The following is a 24,523-nucleotide window of genomic DNA, read 5'->3' as shown; positions in this document are numbered from 1 at the left end:
TCATCCCTTGATCAAGCAATGGCAAAAATCGCGTAAAGTACTTAAACGTCACAGGAATGGCTGATCTCCAATGTTGTGCGCCAGATTTGCCTAAATGTTGACAATAGTTGATTGGACGGAAAGTGTGTTGGGTGGAAGCTGGTTGAACTGGTGGTGTTTTTTTGGTGTTTTGTGCATTATTAGGCAGCTTTTCGATAATTTTCAAGCCTAGATTTAAAAATTCATTGCGTTTCCTATCAGGTAAGGAGATAGAGGGGCAGTCCATTCGGGCTACGTGTGGTTGTTGACTGCAATGTTTTGTGCCTTTCTCTCACTCTGCATTTCACTTTGATTTTGTTGATTTCCATGGGAATGTTCGAAAATGATTGCTGCCGTTTTTATGAAGAATAAGAAATAGAAATGATAAACTAAGATGTAAGAATTTTCAATTAATTTAGTGAAGGGGTTGATTGTTGAAATGTGTTATTTTCTCAGTTCAAGTTCAAATGGCTGTAGCTTCACAGATTAAGTTGCATCACCAGCCGTTTTGTGTTGAATCATTTATGTTGCATTTAAGAACTGGGCCATGTTGGGCAGCGCATTGATCCTATTGTAAAATTTTGCACCATGCATTCGCAGTTGGGCACCCTTGGGTGCCAAGCTTTGCCCTTCGGCGTATGTTGCCACACACACGTAATGTGGGCTCGCGCAAAATCTTTCAGTTTTGCGCAAGAAGAAAATAGTAGCTGCAGGAGGCAAAAGTGGCGTGGATTAAAGTTAACCATCCTATATTTCTTATTGTAAGTGGTTATTATGTCGCTTTTTGGGTATCATTATCTTTCTTTTCAGTGGCACCTTGCTATTAACCACACTTGAACGCATTTTACTTAGTTATTGAACGAAAACCATCAGTCCGTCTGTGCCACGGTTCGCTGTGCATCAAACTGCCGCGGCCACGGCCTTCTGTACCTATTAAAATTGTCCAGTTAATCACCACTACATGATAAATGGTTATTCATCTGAAATACCAACACACATCAAAAATGGTTAGGTAGGTACTTACAAACCCAAATTTTAATATTATTGGCTTAGTTGGATATCTGTATTAGAGGCCACTTTCACTCTGCTTGTGGGACATGGGCTCCACGTGAAAGGCATATCAGAAAGACTGCAGACCTTAGTAGGAAGCAAGGATGTCAATGTAGCACATGACGCAGGACATGACTCAGCACCCATTGGCAGTATGGTTGTGCCTTGAATGAGGACAGCAAAGCAGTATTGTTTTGTTTCTATCTTTTTTTAAAGAATAACTAATTGATGCATCGTATTATTGTAATCTACTGCATAGTAACCTCAAGTTATTTAGTGCCTAACCTACCCTCATTTTAAATAGCAAAGTGCAACAACATCAACAAGATTTTATCTAACAGGCTGATGTTTGATCAAGGGCCCTGTTCGCTCGCTGTTTTTATATCAGCGTGCTGTCGGTTTTCCCCATATAAGGAAGTTATTGCTGGCGCGGCTTGGCCTCTCATTGGTCTAGCGAATAGACCACTTGAATTCGACCAATGAGGAGTCAAGAAGTAGCAGCATGGTCGCAGCCTGCTGATAAATAAATGGGGTGCGAACAGAGCTAAGGAGTTCAGATTTTCTGCAGTGTGGTTTTGTGTAGAGGTGTGGATGCAACCATGGATGTCAATGATTACAACTGATTCATTTTATCTTAATTTTGAGGAGCCTTTGGACTTTGAGTGTGGGACTTTAGTCCTGACAAGGCACTGTCTTAGATAAGGCATTCTTACCTATTTCATTGTTTTGGAGACTGCCTCAGATTGGAACAGGTAGTAGGTAGGTGGCACATTCACAACTTTATCATTATAGGTTTATAGAAGTGTGGATGTTTGTTCTGGCTGGTGCTGATTTTCAGCCTGTCTAGTGCTGGCCTACATATTTTCCCTAAATGCTGGTGCAGTTTGTTGACTCTACTACCACCATTGCTTGCAGTCTGACTCTTACTCTAGCTTATGCACATTGCACAGACATCCTGCATGGTTTCCAGCAGAGATGTTAAGCCACATTGACTAATGTAGACTTAAGCAGTGGTGCTCGGGAGATCCTATTACTCACCATCAATAATTATATATAAATGCAATGAAAACCTTAAGCCTCATGCTAATAATTGTATTCAAAATAGGGCCAAGAAAATGAGACAACTGTTTCGTGCATAGCACATCGTCAGACCTGACGATGTGCTATGCACGAAACAGTTGTCTCATTTTCTTGGCCCTATTTTGAATCGCCAGACCTATGAGCGGCCGACCGGCCGGCCGCTCATACTCAGGATTTTCCCTTAACCCTATTAGTGGCAGGCTCCTGGCTACCCCTATTAGTGGCAGGGGGGGCTGTTTACGACCCCCCCTTGATATCTCGAGATCTAACGGGCCGATTTTCAAAATTCAAACGGCATTCGATTTCGCTCAACGTGATCTACATTTCTAAAAAATAAAAATTAAAAAATGTCAATAGGGGGGTAGAGGGGGGTAAAAACGGGCAAATTGCAGATACATTTTAGACTGTTTATCACGGCCAGGTTTCTGAACCAATCTTAACGCAACTTTTGCCGATCGATAGAGAATGAACCAGGAATTCACATGGATCCTAAAAATATGCATTTTCAAAAATCATAGGCGGATACAGATCATTGAGATTGGGGGTACACAAAAAGTATAGTAAATAAGGTTTTTGTTGGTACTGTTTCTAAAAAGGGCGGTAACGGTCTTGTTATGTTACAATTTTCTTATGAGAGAACGACTACAATTGTATTGGTCATGCATAGGCGGTGTCAGGGCACCTATGTTGGGAGGTAAAACATAACCCCCCTTTTTGGACGCCTGGATCCGCCTATTATAGCAAAAACGTGTCAAAAGAGGATGCACAATAACTGTATATGTTATCACATGATACCTTTCATTCACTGTTCGTAAAACTGGTGCAGCATCGTGATCTTCGCCCAAATGACTCGCTTCACGAATAGGACCCCCCAATTCCCAGTGCTCTGGAGCCGCCCCTGGTAAAGTTATGAACTTGAAATTTTCAGGAAATGTGCCCAATTTAGTTTTAGGAAAAGTCAGAAAATTTCAGCATCGTAGCTTCAGCGGTTTCGGAGATATTCCCGAAAAACCTGAGGGGTGGATAAAAACAACCCCCCCTGCTACTAATAGGGTTAAAGGGACAGTATCATCGAAAAAAAAATCAATGTATGGAGCTGTTTTTTTCTAGCATTTCTTATTTTTCTGAATCAGAAAAACATAGTTTGAGGACCGAACTCGGTGAAAAATATTTTTTCATGAGCGAGTCATTTTCATGAGCGAACCACCACTACAAGCATGGCCGCCACTTTGGAAGCCTGCGAAATTACTACAGAACTGGCGCAGATAATACATTACACTATGCAACAGTCATTTTGTTCCTGAGTAACGACCGATTTTTTTGGACTCATTGGGTCCCATTATAACCGAAATGGGCATTTGTTTTGATCTGAAAATGCTTTTCCGGTTTTCAGAGACGATTTTCGATTTTTTGCCCCGAAATTCGGTTTTTGGCCCACTGTGTCCGGTGTAATTGAGTAATCGACTCGCGGTAACTTTCATCGCCCTTCCTATGCCACAAGCTTTCGAATGATATCCGGTTTTGCATATTTGCGTGTAAAAATAACGTCATAAATCTATGTTAAAGTAAGAAAATATTGAAATTTTGTAAAAATTTGACATTTTTTTCGATTTCATTTCAAAATAGAGAAAAAACTAAAGGCCCTATCCAAATTCTGAGCCCAGTTCCTTGAAGAGCATTCAATTTCCGTTCGGAAGGTACTATTTTAGTGCATTTTATCGGTTTACTGTGGCGTCCAGATTGAGTCACTTGAAAAACGGGCCCCCAACAGATCAAGATTCTGAGCGACAGGACTGCTCAAAAGTAAGTTCCTGCGTGTGACCCGAGGTCACAAGGGGTCAACAAAATGACCTCAGTTGACCCCTCGTTGATCCTATGGCGTTAACATACGTTATCAGGTTAATGCTATGTGATATGACTTAGGATATGTGTTTAGGTTAACTTAATCTGGACGCCACAGGAATCCGATAAAATGCACTAAAAAGGTACCTTCCGAACGGAAATTGAATGCTCTTCAAGGAACTGGGCTCAGAATTTGGATGGGGCCTTTAGTTTTTCCTCTATTTTGAAATGAAATCGAAAAAAATGTCAAATTTTTACAAAATTTCAACATTTTCTTACTTTAACATAGATTTATGACGTTATTTTTGCACGCAAATATGCAAAACCAGATATCATTCGAAAGCTTGTGGCATAGGAAAGGCGATGAAAGTTACCGCGAGTCGATTACTCAATTACATCGGACACGGTGGGCCAAAAACCGAATTTCGGGGCCAAAAATCGAAAATCGTCTCTGAAAACCGGAAAAGCATTTTCAGATCAAAACTAATGCCCATTTCGGTTATAATAGGACCCAATGAATAAGAAAAATTCGGTCGCTTTCCAGGAACAGAAAATGTTTCATTTTTTGTTGCATAGTGTTATTGACGCTACGCTTACGCGGCCACTCTTCTGATTGAGTTGTCGTTGAGATCGAGACTGATCAGATGACGTCATACATATACGTCATACATTGGAGGGAGATTGTGATTCAAGCTGGAGGAATTCCTTTGTTGAGCCGCTAGAATCCGAAGGAAACAGCGGAAATTGCCTACGACTATTTAATGAATTTAACGGTGATGAATAAGTGCGAAAAACGTTTTGGCTTTATAAAATTTGATGAAATGACCAGGGTAAAAGTTTTATTACTGGCGGTCAATTCAAAACGGCGCAAACATTTAAACAGTGAAGATAGTGAAGCACGATTCAAAGTGTAGTACACCTTTCGTACTTTGAGCGGCGATAGCAGGATAACGGTGTGGAGCTTCGAGGATCGGTCTTCAGTTCCCGGACCAGAAAGGTGGGGCCTATGCAATGTCAAATTTCATCAAAATGGTGATACTGTCCCTTTAATTCAGTATGAACTCGCTCGCTCGCTGCGCTCGCTCGCTCGTAATAATCATGAGCCTTAAAACCGCGCTTTCTTTCACCATCAATAATTTTAGAATTTTTTACCTAACAGTGCACCAAATTTAACCATAGATGTAAATAGACATCTCAGCATATCAGCCTCAGTAGTTATTTTACTTGTTGAAACTACTCACTTATATCTTGTGATTTACCAAAGTTTTTGATGGGCATGGTCCACTGTAATTTAGCCAGAGCTCTGTAGCAATTTCAGAAAGTATGTAGGCACCATTATGATTAGGCGCTCCATCAGATACACAGTGAAAATTACCAACAGCCCTTTATTAGCTGTAGGAGCTGTGTAACTGACCTGTTTTGATTTTCTGATAGCTTGAATATATGCCTACTGATATTGCACAGTGCATACCTGGGAGGGGATTCAAGAATACCAATGTTAGCTGTCAACCTACATATCTTGTAGTTATGTGCCACTCTCAATTCAGTGCTTACAAAATTATATTTCTTGTTTGCTATTAAATTTCAGCTTATAGTGAGGGATTTCTAAAAACAGCTGTCTATTTTAGTATGGTTAAATCATTCCAGGTGCTGCACGCCCTTAAGCCCCAATAAACAAACAAACAATTAGATCACCTCTTGTGGTTTGTTAACGATTCTGCAGCCCTGGATCAGTCACTATGCTGTGGAGAATACTCTTGTGCTCTCAGCTCTTATGTGCTTCTTTGTTTAATAGGTATATCTGTTTATCTCTATTTCACTTTGTTTTGAATTAAAAACTGCTTTCTGCCGACTGCATCCCTCTAATTTCGATAGTTAAGCTCTTCCTTGAACGACCGACGATATTCGATCATTGCTAGGTACCTATTGACCACATATCGCAAGTGGGGACCCTGCTGAGGTTAGAGGAAAAACTGTAATCCTGCTGCAGATCATAAGGCAGCATTGTCTCTTTTTCCCTAATCGCTACATATATGCTAATGCATGCCCGCACCTTACAGAACCGGTAGCCACACGCGCGATGCACCGCGCGGCCGCCGGTGGGACAGATATGTATCTGTGTCGTCCCCCCCCCCCCCCCCGATAGCGCGGCACACCCCCGAGTGCTCCCATTCTGGGGGATTTGTGCCGATAGAGCTGCGGCGGGTCCGGTGGGCTCCTCAGTGGTGCCCGCAGAAGTCGCGTTGTGGCTTCACTTAGCGACCGCTGCCCGGCGGAGGTGGTGCCTGTTTTGACAGCTGGGTGTGTGCTGACGACTGTGTCAGGTGTGTTCGAGTGTGTGACGGCGTGAAGGGCACCTGTGATTAATGTCCCTGAGTGTATGTGTGCGATGCTGGGTTGGGGATGAGATATGTGATGGGTGGTGAGTGATAAGTGGTGAGTTTTGGATGGCGGTGCGCGACATTTAGCGATCGTCTGGTACCTGTGATGTTAATCTGGGAGAGGCTCGGCCGGTCCGCTGACTCTCCAACTGATGGTCGATATTGGCCAGGTATCTCCAGGACGCGTGTTATTGCGCGATACTTTCACTTCATCATGTTTTGTCGCGATAGTTTGACGTTTATGTAACGCGCGATCGTAAAAGAATGTCGGACTTTCGATGAAGCTGCCGTGGGGTGCTCAGCTGTCATCATAAGTCCATAGAAGTGCCGTCAGTGTCACAGCGTGAATACCTCGGCTCCCGGAGATACTCCCGGTGCAGCGCGCGGCGCGGTGGTCCGACCAGCCGGGGGTAGCGGAGTTGTGGCGACGCCGCCGTGGGCAGTGTGGCCGTGACCCTACTCCGGTCGTGGTGTTACCCGTGACTGAGGTGTTACTCCACGATGTGACCGTAATGTTACTCCGAGCCGCGGTGTAACTCGGACCGTGCTGTTCTGCAAACCCTGGTGTTACCCCGCATTGTGACCGAGGTCAGTATTGTTACTCCACTGTAACCGTGGCCCTTCTTGGACTGTGGCGTTATTCCTTACCGTGTTTTTTTCCGGGCCTAGACGTTACTCCGCAGTGACTGAGGTCACGATTGTTACTCGGCAGTGACCCTGGCTGACCCTTCTGACCGTAGCGTTCCTCCCCCTCCGCCGTGCCGGTATTATCCGTCCGGTCGTCGGTGGGGAGAGGGAGGGTGCCGAGACGCCGGGGTCGCCGCTATCGACGGTGACTGAGCTGATGACCGCGGAGGGTGCCAACACCCACCCCGCTCCCCCAGCGGCCCGCCCCACTCCTCCCCACCCACGCGCCCCCGCCCACGCAGACAACGGGGGAACGAGGCAGTCATCTGTCGTTTGAGACTTCACCTCCAGATTTTTTCTAAGAATGCTGAGTTGTGTGTTCCATTCAGTTGTGCTCTATAGAGACCGACTGGTAGTCCTTAGCGTTTCTCCTATTAGCCCGGCTGTCGTCCTACCACCCGCCTACTGCGTGATATATCCGGTAGAACCTCCGGTGGGGACTCCCCCCTGCCCGTAGCTGTGTGACCGAGTCGCCGGACGGGGTGTCGGACTCGTGACCCTGGCGGCCGCCGTCCGTCGGCCGGCGCTAAATGACCATCCGCCCACGAGCGACGGTCATCGATTTTGGCCCGTGTCGTGACGCGTAAATAACGGACGACGATTAGCGCCGGGCCCCCAGTGAAACTGTTGTCTGGCAGGGCGCCCGTGACTGTGAACACTGGCCCTCTTAGAGGTCTGGTCTGCTCGCACGTCTGGGAGCCAAGTTCCCATAGGTAGATGACCATTTGTGGCGCACATACGGTTAACATGGTTGGTGTGAGGCCGCTTTGTTCCCAGGGGATTCTGGGTACGGCTGTGACAGTAGAGTTAGCGGGACCAGCGGCCGGTCGCTGTGACCGCGACTGTTTTGACACGGGGCTGGATGCGTGCGTGTCGACCGTTTGGACGCCGGGCTAGTTTTAGATCGTTGACAGATGACTCGCCTTGGATGTGTTGGGCTGATGTATGGCGCGCGTGGCAGGCAGATTGGACAACGCACTCGAGAAGATAGGCGTGCTTGATTTAAGACGTGGTCTCGGAGAGGTTTTGACTTGGCCACCCACGTTTGCCGGACACACGGTGTTTGCTTAATGCAACGAATGGGCTCGTTTTGTATTAATGGTAACGCGTACTGTTTTTCGACCCTCCAACGACGTAGTTCCGCTCATCCATTCTGGCATGTACTTAGTGTGCGGCTACGTGCCTGTCCGTCCGCGTATGTAACACTTTGAAGACTCGTTTTACGCATCGGTGCGCTCAGGCGGAAGTTTTCGCAATGAACAAAGCTTTCCAGTACCGCACAACAGGTCATTGTAAAACTGTGGTATGCTTGCAAGTGGGATGTATATTTGTCTGATTTAGTTTTTATTTCACACGGAATAACACAGTTACTCAACTGTAAGTAGGTACAGTGAAATGCATCACACATGTGAACAATTCTACGTCACATAGTTCTTATGTGTAACATTTGCCAATACTGGGCCGCTCTGCAGCTTTATTGCGTTACAAGCTGCTGTAAGTTTGTAAATTTGGCGGTGCAACCCCGCCGCTCTGCTCTGGCTGCGAGTTTGCGAGGTCGGCACTGCGGGTTATGTGGTCCGGCTGTTTTATGTGTGGCGGCGCCGGGGATTATCACGCTGATCTGGTGGTACCGTACCGGCGCGGCTGGCGTCTGGCGACACTGACTCTGTGCCGGTTCTGGTCTGATGGCCGGCCCGACACAGTCTGCTGGATGTGGCGCTGAGAGAATTGCTCGCCTTCGTGTCAGTCCGACGTTCTGCTGATTTTGGCATTGTGCTTTATTTATTCGTGAATCGGGACCAGCATCTCAAGTGATGTAGTACGGGGTTTGGAGAGCTGCTATGAGCTGTGTGACGTGGCACCTCTTCTGTCTTGATTAGATTCATGTATTTTGTCAGTGACTCACTCCATGGCCCTGTCCTTGTCTGCCTCTATCCCTGCGATACTCACCAAGCGACCGTAATCTAGCCCTCACCCATCGTCAGTGCTATGATGCGTCCCTATCTGACCGTGATGATAGCGCTATGATAGCTTCATCCCTATCTGACCGTGATATAACATAACCTTCGCCTATTCTGTAGCGCTATGATAGCTTCATCCCTATCTGACCGTGGCTATAACATAATTATCGCCTATTATTCAGCGTTATGGCTATACGTCCCCATCTGACCGTGACCCTCCCCTCTCCCTCCGTTCGCAGCGTCGCGGCGATGCTGCCGATCTGAGCGCGCTGTGACCGGCCGACCGCCATGGGTCAGGCGCCCAGCTCGGTGCCCTCGGGTCTGCACCTGCAGCACGGGCAGCTCTCCGCCGCAGCAGCTGCAGCCTCGGGGCCGTACGCGCCCCAGTACCACGTCAAGGCGAGCGCCAGTGGCAGCGTCCTGACGCCCGCCTACCAGAAACGGCACAGGTTCGTAACGGGGCAGACGGGAGGGAATAGAGATGGAATGGGACGCGAGGGTAACGTGGCAGAGAGAGAGAGGCAGAGTTCACCGCAGTAGCCGCACTCGCCCAGATTGCGCTATCTCTATCATGTGCACTGATATGATAGGGCAAGTATTTTTCAAGTTGTCGGACTTATGTGATAAGTCTGGTTTGCAGACTCGGTAAAATTGTAAGTCAGGCGTGAAATTTGAAGTGATAGTGTTAGTAGAGAGAAGTAGAGGAAGTAGTTCAGAGATTGGTTCAACGCTTAGTATGGATAACGTCTAAGCTAAGCTAGGAACTTTTCGTAAAAGGTAGCTAAGCTGTGCTTAAAGTTAGCTGAATTACTGGACAACATAAAACCACAATCGGATTGTCACCTGCCACACAAAGTGCCTCCTGATTTTTTTTTTGTCACTTATACTGTCGAGGCATCTGTCAAGTGAAAAATGTACATCGCATGTGGAGAAAAGGACCACAGACGATGCCTTGGCGCTACATCCTAGAACTTCCCCGTCCTTTGAGTGGCTCTGTCGGCCACGGTGGCCGTCGCACGAGGCGAAATTGACCTGTGTTCGATATCCACGCTGAAATAGAATTTGCTGTCCGGTGTTATGTGTTAGTGTGTGTGTGTGGGGGGGGGGGGCAGGCTGGTCGCGGTAGAATGCCCGGTCCATGTTCTATTTGTGTAGGTCAGGCGGAACGCGGTATAATGCCCGCTCCGTGTTGTGTTTGTGTCGAGGTCAGATGGACCGTTTGGCGAATGGCGAGATGGTTGGATGGCGGTTCGGTCGGCACGCCAGCTCGACCGTGTCTGGCACCGGCGCTGTTCCGAGGCTGGCACTGTTCTCTCCGCCCCGTGCGGCCGGCCAGACGCGTACCGCGTACTCAGAGTCGGACTCGAGGCTAGAGACTGACAGGTTGGATCGCATCCAAACCGGTGCGGTCGGACGAAGGGGTGGTTTTCGCTGAGCGATGAAATGTAACCTCTCGGGTCGTCTAGTCGTTCCGTGGAGTGGTTTGTTATGCTGTTAAACACTCGTTTATAATCCGCACTCTACGACGCCGATCGTTCTTAAAATAGACCCGAGAAGCACCGCTGACCCCGCCCCGTCTGACCGAGCGGTTACCAATGTTGCATAACTACGGACGCTGACGATTGTTGACCTCTGTTTCAGTCGAGACAAGAAGAAGATTGGTGGGTTTGCCACGCTGAGGCGGCGCCTCGGCCGGCGGCGGAGGCACCACAAAACGCAGGACCATGCCAAGGTGGGAATGGACTCGCTGGCTCGGTGTGTTCTGACAGTCGCATCCGTCCGTCTACACCCACTGACTGAGTAAACCCCATCGTTATACACCTTTTGGCACCCACCAGTTGCACTACTTCCGTATGTTGAACAGTGGATTCCCCGGGGTTGCACTTCATCTACTCATGTAGGTCAAGTACTCCCCGCAATACTCTCTTTTCCTCCTTCGCTGAATCTCTGAATCTCACAATACTCCTCTATCTCCACCCCTTTTCACCCTCGCACACCCAAGTTCACCGCACCGTCAGCGGCGACCGCCTCGTCCCCTGTTCGACCAGTCTCGTCCAGTCGGTGGGTGGCCAGCAATGGGACACCGCCTGACGTGTAACACGACCCGGTGTCACGCGCGCCCACAATACGGGACCGGGCCCTCCGTTTGGTGACCGGTCGGCGGCTCTGCAAGTCAAATCGGTGACTTGATTTGCATGGGGTTGATCGGGAACGGGAATAAGACGGGTTTTCCAGATGGGTAGATGTGGCAGCCATAGGGTTTTCTAGAGGAAGCGAAGGTTTATGGGATTTTTGTGTGCTGAAAATGTCGGGCATATCCCACCTTAATGACTTTATGTTTGTTCATCAGGTGTCCTTATTATGCATTCCGCAGAGTCTAGCCAGTATCATCTTTACCCTTTACTTTTCTGACACAGGGGCCCTGTCGATCATAGCTTCACTTGCATTTGTTTTGTATCCCAAAGCTCGCCTTTCGGCATAGCTGTTTTTCATTGGTCCCTTGGCCCATTCTCTACTCCTGGTAACCCTGCGCATGTGTGTGCTCTCCACTTAGGTGATCCGTGAGCACAACTGCGACTGGCCGGCGCGGGACGTGATGTGCCTGCCCTCCATGACTTACATTTAGCCCTTGATGCACGCTCCTCCCAGGTGATTCGTGAGTACATCTGCGACTGGCCGGCGCGGGATGTGCGCGCTCTGAACGAGGAATACCGAGCGCTCGGTCTGATGAAGGAGCTGACGGCGGCCGCGGCGGCCGCGCGCCCGCTGGCCTCCTCGTGTCAGCAGGATCTGTGCGAGCTCTACCAGAGCCGATACTGCGCCGATGTGGACCTGGTGTACCAGGGCTGCGTGTTCTCAGTGCACAGGTGAGGAGAGTGGAAACAGTGGCAGTGTGCACCTGCGGTGTATAGGTTAGGTGACAGGGTTGATGGGTAGTGGTGACGGGAAGAGTGTAACGGGGAGGGGAGGACCGTGAAGTGACGTTTTGTTTTGACTTTGAAATTATCTGTAGTCAAATTTGCTGATGGCTGCAAGCACAGCTATCAGCCCTTGTGCTGAGTTGACTGATCACTGGTCTGAGTTTTAGTTGATTTTCTGGGTGGACAGAGGTCGTTGAATGCTGCTGACTTGACCGGCCCGAGTGTTGCTGAGTTCGCCGAGTGTCGCTGAACATTGAGTTCACCCTGTCCGTCCCCAGGTCCATCCTCTCAGCGCGCTGCCCCTACTTCCGTAAGCTGCTGAAGGACCAGCCGCGGCCGGGCGCGCCGGTGCCAGTCCGGATCCGCACGGCCGGGGTCGATCCGGAGCTGCTGAACGCCCTGCTGCAGTACCTCTACTGCGGCGAGCTCAACTGCTCGGGCCTGCTGACGGCCGGCGCCGGCCGCCGCCGACAGCTCGACATCCTCGTCCAGCTGGAGGCCGAGTTCGGAGCCCCGGCGCCGCTCGAGCGCGACATGAAGTACCTGCTGGAGACGGCCGACCTGGCCGACGCCCTGCTCGTGTTCCGACCGGCCGGCTCCGGCGGCGACGCGCACCCGCACAGCTTCGAGCTGCCCTGCCACAAAGCCGTGCTAAGCGCGCGCAGTCCGTTCTTCAAAGCGTTCATCGACCGACGCATGAAACTCACCGAGGCGGGAGGAGAGCGAGCGCGAGGCAAGGCGCCGATCCGTATTGAGCTCGATGAGTCGGTGCTGCCCCGCCGGTACGCCTACGTGCTTCTGCGGATCATGTACATGGACACAGTGGATCTGAGCCTGATCCTACACAGCAGCACCGAGCCCAGCGTGTGCCGCCCCATCAGTCTGGTGGACGAAGCCATCGAGCTGTATCAGATCGGCCGGTTCGTGGAGCTGGACGTGCTGACCCAGGCCAGCGAGGATCTGATCCTGGAGGCGCTGTGCGTGGAGAGCCTGCCGCGTATCCTGCGCTGGTCAGCCGAGCCGCACGGGTCGCAGTGGGTCCACAGACAGGTGAGTGAGGCATGCCAGGAGTGGGAGGGGTGGGACTGCCAACTGGGTGCGGTGTGGGACGTGGGAGAGCGTTTGGTGCGGTGGGGAGGGGACTGGGACGTTATGCGGGGGTGGGTCCGTGTGTGATGGCAGGGAAGATGGTGGGAGTGATGGCTAAGAACGTGGCTAACCAGACACATAAGCACATAAAGAGTAGTTAGGTATTACAAACGGACTTGCGGCTAACACGCTCAACACAAAATATCTTTGCAATTTGTATTTAGTCGTTCTGTATCTTTGGGAATCATGGATGAAACTTGCGTTGTCTTTTCGCACTGCATGATTGTCTGCATCATATTCGCTTATGATCCTGTCACAAAACGTCTTACAAATACCCACTGAATGCTTCGAGTTTCATGTTTAACTTAGTACCTATCCTGCCTCATCAGCTAATATTTTGCAGGCATCTGGTACCTTCGAGATCACTGAAATACTGACTGACTGGCTGAAATTCCCACCCCGTCTAACCCACTCGCCCATCTATGTTTCCACAGACACTGCAGTTCCTCAGTATGTATAACACTGACTGACTGTCTCAAATTAACACCCCGTGTAACCCATCCCTTCCCTCTGTGCGTTCACAGGCGCTGCAGTTTCTCAGCGAGGAGTTCAGCGCCGTCATCTGCACGCCGTCTCTGACGGAGCTGACGCTGCCGCAGCTCACAGCGGCCGTCAGTTCAGACTTTGTGCAGGCCAGCGAACTGGAGATCCTGCAGGGCATCATACGCTGGAGCGAACACCAGCTGGTCAAACGTATGGAGGAGCGAGGTATGTCCGGTGGGCGCCTATGGGAGGAAGCGGAAAGAGTGGAGGGGTGTTTGGAGATTCGTTAGTGGCTGTTTATCATTTAGGGTGTCAACTTGAAGTTTTGGTTTGTGAAACGTTGGTGTTGATTCCGAGAAAGGTTAGGACATGAAGGGATGGTGGCTGGCTGGTGTGTTGGTGTGTCTCATTGGTGAGTTGTTTTGGTGAAGAAAATGCATGTCAGGGGTGCTCTTTTTGTTCTGCATCGTTTGGACGCTGTACCTCCTTACGTCCTTTTCCATTGATGATATGTTATTGGATTCCATAACGTGTTAGTTATCGTTAACAGCAGTTATCGTTAAACAACCTTATTGAGTTTACTGTAACACGTGCATAGACGATTCCAGACACATCCACCGGTCCGCGCTGTGAACTTCTTTAACAGCAGCCTCCAGAGTCTCGTGCAGATCAGACTTCATCTCTCATCGGCAGCAGCGCCATCACTCCCACCCCGCGTCTAACCCCTCACTCACTCTCCTCTCAGAGCCGAACCTGCTGTCTCACACGGCCCACTCGGTGACCAAGAAGGGCGTGAAGCGTCGCGAGCTGAACGACGCCGAGCTGCGCGAGGTGATGGCGCCCCTGCTGGCCCACCTGCGACCCGAGCACCTGCTGCCCGTGGACCACGAGACGGTGACCACGGCGATCCGGCGCGGCCTCATCAGCATACCACCGTCACATATGATCGGAGAGGATACCAGCAGCAGGTAGGAGGGAGGGAGGGAGGGAGTGAGTGAGTGAGTGAGTGAGTGAGTGAGTGAGTGAGTGAGTGAGTGAGTGAGTGAGTGAGTGAGTAAGTGAGTGAGTGAGTGAGTGAGTGAGTGAGTGAGTGAGTGAGTGAGTGAGTGAAGAGGGGAGGTAGGGCTGTGGTAAGGCTGGATAGTGATTGAGGTATTGTGCCGGCTTAGACCATCGGCTGGTAGCTGCTTTGGTCGCAGGTGGGAACCCCGGGTGATTGGTTACGGCTGCTCCCGATTGCTCTCGTGTATAAAACACCAGTGACTTTGTATTTAGGCTTTTGAACAAAGTTTGACATTCGGTCCGTGGTCGACTGAGACGTTTTATTCTAACTTTAGAAACAGAATACTGGTTTCAATTAGCACGGCCTTTGAGTGTTTTGAGTCAAGGGTATGTATAGGACAGAAGCTGTTCGAAGCTGGCAGAGTGAAGTGTGGATGCAGGGTGTTGTGCTCGCAAAGACGTACTTGCGCGCTGCTAATAGTGTGCATGCTTCTCACCCTTGGTGTGGCACTTGTACCGTCGAGCTACGACAATCTTGCTCCAGTGACGAAAATGTGCATGTTCTGGTAGCTGCGGTCCCTGCATTATCGCTCTTCAAACATTTTGGATTTGGTGGGTCACAGGCCTCGACTGCAGTACAGTGTATGCGTGGTCCATGGTTGGTTGTTGGACTGTTAATAACTCTTGAACTAACTCTTGAGCCCAAAGTCGAAGAACGTATGGAACTTCAGCGGTCTCGTTTTTTTTTTTTTTTAGTTTCATGTTCATGTTTGGGTGGCTATAGGAACTCACATTTGCTAACAGTTACCTATTCATGCTGTCAGCGTTTTGGCATTCTTCATCGTTGTTGCTCGCTCTTATCCGCCCTTCATCCATCGAGCTACCGGCGTGTGTGAAGACGTCCGCATTATAATGGTCATTTCCCCACAACTTAAGAGGTGGCTAAAGTCAAACAAAGCATGCAGAACCCACTGTTCTCTCAGCTCGGCTGTGGAAGATCGTGATCTTTATACCGGGAAGCCGGCCGCTGACCGTGTCTGTCTGTACCTCCGTTCCAGGGCGCGCTCGTGGTTCCGAGGGAAGCGGAAACGAGGGGAGTACGTGCGGCCGCGCTATTTCCTACCCTACGTGGAGGAGGTCAAAGTCAGAGCGGTGAGTGGAATATGCTGTTGGAATTTATTCGCGCGAGCACGGGATGGATGTGTCAGGTGTCGTGACAACGCAGTGAATTGATTCGAGTCGCTGACCCGACTGGACCGATAAGAGCGGCATTGTCTTTCCAAAGCCACTTGATACTTTTTACTGGGATATTATAATTTGGTGGGCCATTGGTTATTTGGCTTGCTTTTGTCGTCCTTAGTGTCATTTATTGTGCAGGTCATTAATAAAACCAGTAAAACGCCTTTTGGGCGAAGAACGAGCGAGCGAGATAGTGAGCCCTGCACGTGCAGAAGGGCGAGAGGGTACTTCCAACGGGCTTGTGCAAAGTACCCTTCTAACCGGTCGCTAGCGGTGTGCCAAATTTGAACGCCATCGGCCCAGCCGTGCCTGAGATCTGGAAGCGGCATTCTGCACGTGCGCACGTGCAAACGGGGTCCAAAATGGCTTTTGCACGGCACCCTACTAACCGGTCCCCAACCGTGTACCAAATTTGAGCGCAATCGGCCCAGCCGTTCTCGAGATCTGGAAACGCCCCCTGCACGTGCGCACGTGCAGTAGCACCCTAACCGCAACACATGGGAATGCATTGCCTGGTGGGTGCCTACCTGTATGCCAAGTTTCAGCGAAATCGCCCCAGTAATTACCGAGTTACTGAAATGGGAACAAATTTGGCACCTCTTATTGTTGTATTTTGCACGTGCAGTGGGGGTCACTCACATAGATCAAGAGTATCCGACCTTTGGTAGAAGGGATGCAGCTACCCTATAAAAATGACCGCAAGACAATCGCTCAAGCCGCTGCTGAGATATGGGCCTCTCAAAATCATTACTTTTGCAAAACTGCTTGAACACCCTTGACTTTTCACGTGGCACGTGCCACGACGGTCACTGAGATGTATCAAAAGTAGTCAATTACGGGGTAGAAGGGATGGGGCTACCCAGCAAAAAAGACCGCAGGCCATTCGGTCCAGCGGTTGCTGAGATATAAGCCTCTCAAAAGCGTTACAGGCCGGGCCGGGCCGGGCCGGGCCGCTCATACTGAGATTTTTCCGTTATATTGAAAAGACTTCGCTTCGCTCGCTGCGCTCGCTCGCTCGTAACAACCATACTCATCTATATAATAATAATAATTATTATTATTGTTTATTCAGCATCGTCACGCGACAAAAAGATACATACCCCCTCCCCCTTGCACACACACAAACACACACTAAACCAGCACTTATGAGGTCAGTAGCCGTAACAGGCGCCGCGAGGCATAATAAAATTATGCTATGAACTCAATTCAATCAGACAATGATTTACCCTGTTACATATGATTTACCCTGGTATAGTGGCAGGAGGATGAGGGGTGTTTTCATCCACCCTACAGTTTTTTTTTCTGGATATTCTCTGAAGCAGCTGGAGCTAAGATGCTGATGCTGTTTGCGAACAGCGGCTGAAACATGTGTGGAAACATATGCATTATACACAGTGATTGTGCATGTTCTTTTTATACGTTTGTCCTCTACATAATAGGCGGATCCAGACATCCGAAAGGGGGGGGGGGGGGGGTTCAAATAGATACGCCTTATATCATTTGACAAGCGGCTCGGTAGTATTTAGAGTGCCTTGGAACGATCAAATTCATTATAACATGTCATCGTCATCACTTGCAAGTTATATATTTTCGAAAAGCATAGGCTGGTGCTGAATATTGGGAAGTAGTTTCACACATCGATTGTTTGCCTCTTGTATCATGACTCTTGGTATGTAAAAGTAACAATTGCAATAGCAATAAATTTTAACATATTTTGTAGGTGTCATATGTTCACAAGACGTAAACAAGGCGGTTCCAAAAATAAAGAGAGGTCGAAAAATAATGTTATAAATGAGCATCTCAAGAAAGGACGTAACGCCTTCATTATAAGCAAATTACTGCTGAAGGTCTCGACAAAGGGTGCCTGAGAAAAATAATTCGAAAGCAGCAAGACAAGACGCGTCGCATTCCTGCTTACACTGCACACTGCAGTGCATACTTCATCATTCCGTCATGGTATCACTCTGTCCACAGCCAAGACATCATAAACAGCCCACGCTCCACAACTAACCATAATAAACAGGGCCTGCAGCCACCCTTAATAAGCAGAGGGCCTTCAGTGAGCCCTGCAGTGGCAGTGCCGACAGCAGCAGAGTTGAAGGACTGACCCACACTGCTGAGGAGTGGATACTGCAGGACTCCCTAGTCGCGCTCCAGCGACCCTGGTAGCAGTCTGTGACCCAGGTGGGTCTGCGTCTCGGTGCGTCCGTCAGAGATCTGCGCTCGCAGCAGCTCTATCCAGTGACCGCCATGGGAGTGGCCAGTCGCGCTACGGCCGGCGGCCTCATCTGGCTACTGGTAATGGCCGCAGGAGTGACATCCGCATCGGACAGCTCGCCCGCTCCGCAGACGATGTCCTCGACCGAGCAGCTGTCCTCGACCGAGCAGCCGGCGGCGGCTGAGCAGCTATCGGCTTCTGAGCAGTTGTCGCAGCTGCTGGATGCCGCCGTGCAGCGCGTGCTGGAGCGGCGGGCAGCTGCAGCGGACAGCAGCCAGCTGGAGCAGCTGCAACATCGGCTGGATCTGCTGGAGCTGCGGGCTGCAGCCGGTCAGTGTCAGGCGCCCTGGAAGCCGGTCAGGAGTGAGCTGGTCGGAGGAGCGTGCGAGGATAAGTCGGAGACGCAACACCACCTGAAGACAGTCCAGGAGGCGGACCCGGAGCCGACGGAGCAGCCGGAGCCGGAGCCGGAGCCAGAGCCGGAGTCACCGCCGGAGTGTGACCAGTCCCCCAGTCCCCTGCCAGCGTACCGGGCTCCCCACCAGCGGCCGGAGAAGCTCGCCTGCGCCCGCTCCTGTCTACAGCTGCGGGACCAGGGCGGCGCGCCTCAGGACGGCGTCTACTGGTTCACCGGGATGCCGGTGCCGGTGCTGTGCGACTTCAGTCACGACGGCGGCGGCTGGACGCTGCTGCTGACGGCCAAATCCCGTGACGGCTGGAACCTGCTCAGTGTGCGCGGCCGGCGGGAGCGCTCGCCGTCTCTGGACGACAACTACTCGATCCTGCGGCACGCCGACGCCATCCGAGACCTGGGCAACGGCACCCGGTTCGCCTACCGGATCGAGACGCAGGCGGAGAAGGGCCGCCAGCGCTGGGGCGGCGTCTGGTTCGCTCCGCGACGCTACAGCTTCATGGCAGAACACCCGGACCAAACGGAGGTGATATGCGTCAGGAAGTTTGACAAGTGGGTGTACAAGAGAGACGGCATTAGGAAGCGCATGCCCTGGCTGAATATGCGTGATGCTGATGCCGGAAATAGCGCGATAGTGCTCACTACAACTGATAGAACAACTAACGGCTGGGGCTCTTTGCTGCATGACGAAGGAAGCACCGGCTACCACCACAGTCCCTGGAGCCACAAAGATGCTACCAACTCGGGCAAAGTTCTCTATTGGATGAGGGAGGAATTTCTGTGATTTTTCCTTTATCTGATGATGTCGGCTTATGAATGCATGGGAAGAAGGCACCCAGTTCACCTGTTCTTGTTATATTTAGTTGATTTTGGTAGTTGGTTGATGCTCTAATAAATGTTTTCACTTTAAATATTTTTTGTGCTTTATTTGTTGCCGATGAGTTCCTGGGGAGATTTTGTCGTGGCCCTGTCACAGCCGTCATGATACTTGCTAATTTCTGGTTCATTCTGCATCGATCGACAATAGTTGCGTCAAAATGGGTCCAGAAACTTGGTCGTGTTAAGCAGTCAAAAAAGTATATGCGATTTGCTGAGCCCCCCCCCCCCCCCCACCCACCCACCCACACACACACACTGTAGTCTGTTTTATGAAGGCGGATAGCTTTAACTTCAAAGCGCTTTGATGAAAAGCCTACGTGAGGCATCAATACCTTTAGGGTTAATAGGGCCATTTTTAGATGGCCATCACTATCCACGTACTCTTTATTTTACGTTTTGACCCTCTGTTCAATCCTACCGCTCGTCTCGTGCCGTATTTATTTGTGCGTTTAAAGCGATCTGCCATGCCATCGTTCAGAAAAGATACACCCCCATATACATTTTCGGATTTTTTTACATAGAAATGTAGATCATTTTAAGTTGAATCGAATACCGTTTAAATTTTGAAAATAGGCCTGTCAGATCTCGAGATGTCAAGAAGGGGGAGGGACGTAAACAGCCCCCTGCCACTAATGGGGTAGCCAGGAGCCTGCCACTAACAGGGTTAGTGCTCAAACTACATCTCTCTTCGCATTTGCCTCTCAATCCGTCCATAACCCCCACCCGCCCTCCGGCCACCAGGCGATGCTCGAGTCCCACCTGGGCAACGAGTACGGCACGGGCGTGTTCCACTACCAGCACAGCGTGGCGGCCAACATCCCCGACGCGCTCTACATGGTCGATGACGAGGCGCGCGCGGCGGCGGCGGCGGCGGCGGCAGCGGCAGCCGCCGACGGCGACGCCTCGGGAGGGGAGGAGGACGTACCGGGTGAGTGAGGACGTGCCGGCTGTGTCAGAGCTGGGCGGGGCGGTGGTGACTGTTCCAGCCTGGTCAGCTTCGAGGTGGTCGGATGAGTGTTGAGAGGGATGTGCCTTGTCACAGTATTGCATTCGGCGGCTGTCAGGCGTCTTAGAGCGTCGTTGGATGCATTGCTACATATAACATCGTGCGTGATTTATTGGTGGGTGGACGCGGGCGCTATGTACACAGACTGCTGTTGACTAGAGGACACGCTTTAGTGGCCTCTAGTCCTCTAGTCTGCTGCCTGCTCTGACCTGTCTGCTCCCCTCCCGCTCTCGTTTTTCAGTGGCGCCGCGCGCCGACATCCTCTCGGCAATGCTGCAGCGGCAGCGGGAGCTCCAGTCGTCGGGCCTGTACCAGCGGGCCAGCACGTGTCTGCTGCTGACACCGGCCCGCGTCCGACGGCAGATCGGGCTGCAGGTGGTCCGGGAGTACGGACTGCCCGACTGCATGGTGCGGGTACTGCAGGTCAGTACACGCCACACTGTATAGATGGGGAGGGTGTATGGTCCGGGAGTACGGACTGCGCGACTGCATGGTGCGGGTACTGCAGGTCAGTACACGCCACACTGTATAGATGGGGAGGATGTATGGCCCGGGAGTACGGACTGCCCGACTGCATGGTGCGGGTTCTGCAGGTCAGTAGACTGTGGATGGGGTTTCTAGGGAGAAAAGCAAATATAGAGTGAAAAGGACGTCAGTTCCGGGAGAGGATGTTTGTGCCCGGGACGGGAGCGGAAGGGTAACGGTTGTGCGGAACAATTTTGCTGAGTACTGACTTCGTTTTGTATGTGGTTCGTTACTCAGGTGACGACACTTGACGCTTGTCATGACGTTTGTTGTTTTATTGTCGTTCATTCGATGTTTTCTTAATTTGAATCCTACCAATGTCCAAGTGGACTTTTTATGGTGATCGTTTATTTATGACTAAGGGTATCCAATCAGGAATGATATCTAACGCAACAGTCACACCATACCGCAGCTAACCAACGTTCTGAACTGCATACGACTGTGCCCCAGACACGTCCTGTTACCGTATCCCCTCTGTAATACCTCCTCACCGTGTGTCTATGTGTGTGTTTGTGACAGGCGGCCAGCCGCCGGAGCGAGGGTCAGTTGACGGTGACGCAGGCCGCCAGCCGGTGGCGCTCCACCAACGACCTGCCGCGACACTGCCTCATCGCCTTCCCCGAGCCGGAGCCCGCACAGTTCCGCACACTGGATGTGAGTTGAACGCCGAGCCGGGGAAGGGAGGGCCTAACAGCTGGTCTGATAAAGCTCGGTGGGTGATCGTTTCATGTGATAGCTTGTAGCAGTCTAAATGCAATTATCTTTTATGCTGCTGGAGTTGTAGTGGCTTTCGGACATCGTTGCAGCTTTTTCAATGTTCCTTTTGTTTTCCCGATTGCTTTTTACGGAGCGAGCGAAGCGAGCGGAGTCTTTCCTTAGATTAACGGAAATTTCTGAGTATGAGCGGCCGGCCGGCCGTGCGGACGCTTTTGCGAGGCTTATATCTCAGCAACCACTTGACCGATTTACACGCGGTAATTTTTGTAGGTTAGCTTCATTCCTTCTACGAAGTATTGGACTATTGCCGATGCATGTGGGTAACCCCTTATGCACGTGCCATGTGCAAAACGAAGACGTGTCAGTTTTGTAATTGTTGCAATATCTCGGTAACTACTTGGCCGATTGCGCTGAAAGTTGGCATGTAGGTATAGGCACCCACTAGGCACTGCATATCCATGTACCAGAGTTGGGGTGCTGCTGCACGTGCGCACGTGCAGGGGTCGTTTCCAGATCTCGAGAACGGCTGGACCGATAGCCCTCAAATTTGATACACGGTTAGGGACCAGTTAGTAGGGTGCCGTGCACAAGTCGGTTGGGACCCATTTTGCACGTGCGCACGTGCAGGGTGCCGCTTCCAGATCTCGAGAACGGCTGGGCCGATTGTCCTCAAATTTGGCCCATCGCTAGAGACCGGTTAGTAAGGTGCCGTGCACAAGTCAGTTGGAGGTACCCCCTGGAAATTTCGCACGTGCAAGGCCCACCCTCTCGCTCGCTCCGTTAGTCGCCCCAAAAGGCGTTATACTGGTTTTATTATGGCAAATTCCTCCTATTAATATAGGTATATGAAATATCCTCAGCCTCACGCCTTGTGTAATTTCTCAATAACCTGCCTAATGCTTATGGTCCTCAGTGACCCTAAAATATCCCTGTGTGTCGCTGACTCCTTATGCGACCGTCAGACCTTTCTGATGACCTTTTGACCTCCACTGTAACCGTCTGACCTCCACTATAATCGCCTGTCTCCCCGTCCCTCGGCAACTGGAGGCGTTGTGGAACCTATGACTCTCCTAGAACAGTCTGACCTCCTCATCCCCCCCCCCCCGGCAGCTGGAGGCGCTGAACCTGCGCGGCGCCGCAGACGAGAGCCGCCTCTCCACGATGCCGGACGTGGCGCTGGCCACGGGCACCCTGCCGCGGCAGCGCTCCCTGCGCCAGCAGCGCCAGCAGCGCGAGCTCGAGCTGGACCTGGGCGACGGCACGCGCCATTACCAGAGCCACTGACGGCAGGCGCCGGACGTGTGCGCGTGCGCGTGCCTGCTGCAGTAGTGGCTGCAGCGGGCGCGCGCCCACCGCGCGCCGTCCGGCGGCCGTGCCGCGCCGCGCCGCGCGCGTGACGGCGCCCTCACCCGCCTCCGCCGCCTTCATTGTATCTAGATCTCATTCATCGGATGCGCCTTACCCGCTGCCATAGACGACGGACCGCTGACGGACGGAGAGACTGAGAGGTGGACCGACACTGCTCAGTCCGACAGGCAGACGGAAAGACGGACTGACGAGCAGACGGACAGACGCCGGACGGTGGGTAGTTTGAGGAGTCGAGGCGCCTGGCAGACCACTGTTTGACGGATGACGTTTTCTCCGTGAGGTGATATGAACACACGCTGTACCGTGAATATGGTGATTGTTGTTTCGTACACGCATGGCGTCTATAATTGGCTACCATACTCAGCTATGCGTGGATTACCGTGGGAGCTCGGTGGTCCGGCACGGATACGTCAGCCGACTGCTGCTCCCCAGAGAGTGCGAGTGAGAGCTATGTACGAGTGTGTCCGAAGTTATTTATTGTGTGCGCTGCCCTGACCGTCTCTGGAAGTTGGCGAACCGGGCCTAGTACAAATCAGCCAGCCTACCCTCTCCCGGCCGCTGTTCGCTCTTTCTTTCCCCTCTCTCCAATCCCGGTCAGGCCAAATGCTCTTTCCTGCGCGCGAAAGACACACTATTCTCTACCTCCGCGGCGCGGCCGCGCCCGTCGAGCGGTCTCTCGTCGTATTTTGGCCCGCGCACCGCCGCCGCCGCGTGTTACCTATGATTCTGATCGGCCCCACGCCCGTTCGCCACTCGCCCCGTGCCCCCATATTATGTGATAGTGTGCAGTTTTCATACCTAATGCCCGTATAACTATACATACACGTCTATGTTTTTGTGGCTGAGCCGTCGCCCGCTCGGACGGGGTGACCGCCGGCCGCTGTGTGTCGAGATCAAATGCTATCCTCTGAAATGACGACCGACCAAATAGTAGCCGTTCGTGATGGTATATTCTCGGTTGTGGTCTGTATGCGTGCGCGGGTGCCCGGCCGTTGTGTCCGGTGGCAGGCGCCACTGTCCGCGGGCTGACGGTGCCCGGCGCTGGGTGGTCGCGCCGGAGAGGTGTCGTGGTGAGTCGGTTCGAGTATAACCCGTGTTGTGGACGCTGTCCGGCCTCTGGTTGGTGTGTGACCCGCCGGTCGGTCGGGTCACGGACCGTGTCACCCCCGTCGGCCCGTGTTTGGTACGTGTTGTGACCGGGTTGAGGACCACTGGGGCACGTGTAACGCCGGTTTGTATCACCCTGTATCCACTTACAGCTTGCTGTTGGTATATACGTTGTAGTCCTTGTACAATTATTGCGATTCTAGGATCAATACAATACTTATATTCACGTACACGGCTTTTTGGCTAGATACGTGGTGGTAGCTGGCCGCGGTTGGACGTGGTCTAGTGGCGGGAGCGTTATGTTTGTGAAATGAGAATTAGCGATCAGCGAACTGGGAGCTACTGAGTGCCTTGAAACTGGGAGCTAAGCTGCAGAGTGTCTTATTGGTCCCATCATTCATCAAAGAAATCTGCACGCTTTGATCATCTCTTCGGTGCAATAAAGGCGGGTCGTCGAATCCCGAACTTTGAAGACAGA

General features: G+C 51.5%; 1 protein-coding gene across 2 annotated transcripts; it reads left to right on the top strand.

The window, feature by feature from the left end:
* On the top strand, positions 1-24,275 carry LOC122380687 (BTB/POZ domain-containing protein 7-like). 2 transcript variants are annotated; one of them, XM_043364064.1, is made up of 12 exons: positions 1-240; positions 9,259-9,468; positions 10,661-10,751; positions 11,669-11,886; positions 12,219-12,990; positions 13,614-13,797; positions 14,318-14,540; positions 15,633-15,726; positions 20,064-20,250; positions 20,570-20,751; positions 21,373-21,507; positions 22,681-24,275. In XM_043364064.1, exons 2-12 carry the CDS (start codon positions 9,308-9,310, stop codon positions 22,852-22,854), a joined length of 2,421 nt encoding a protein of 806 aa, XP_043219999.1. In that variant the 5' UTR covers positions 1-240; positions 9,259-9,307; the 3' UTR covers positions 22,855-24,275. The 2 variants fall into 2 exon arrangements, with proteins under 2 accessions (XP_043219999.1, XP_043220000.1); XM_043364065.1 differs by lacking the exon at positions 1-240 and adding an exon at positions 6,194-6,314.
* The last annotated feature ends 248 nt before the right edge of the window (positions 24,276-24,523 follow it).

Source organism: Amphibalanus amphitrite, unplaced genomic scaffold (assembly GCF_019059575.1).
Source record: "Amphibalanus amphitrite isolate SeventyFive unplaced genomic scaffold, NRLGWU_Aamphi_draft 000104F_arrow, whole genome shotgun sequence".
Classification (NCBI taxonomy): domain Eukaryota; kingdom Metazoa; phylum Arthropoda; class Thecostraca; order Balanomorpha; family Balanidae; genus Amphibalanus; species Amphibalanus amphitrite.
The sequence above is the reverse complement of the archived record's forward strand: the minus strand, read 5'-3'. Positions and strand labels throughout refer to the sequence as shown.

Coding starts and splice junctions, on each gene's coding strand:
- LOC122380687 (XM_043364064.1), top strand. CDS start 9,308: ATGGGTCAGGCGCCCAGCTCGGTGCCCTCGGGTCTGCACCTGCAGCAC. Junction 9,469..10,660: donor GCCTACCAGAAACGGCACAG/GTTCGTAACGGG, acceptor CCTCTGTTTCAG/TCGAGACAAGAAGAAGATTG. Junction 13,798..14,317: donor CAAACGTATGGAGGAGCGAG/GTATGTCCGGTG, acceptor CTCTCCTCTCAG/AGCCGAACCTGCTGTCTCAC.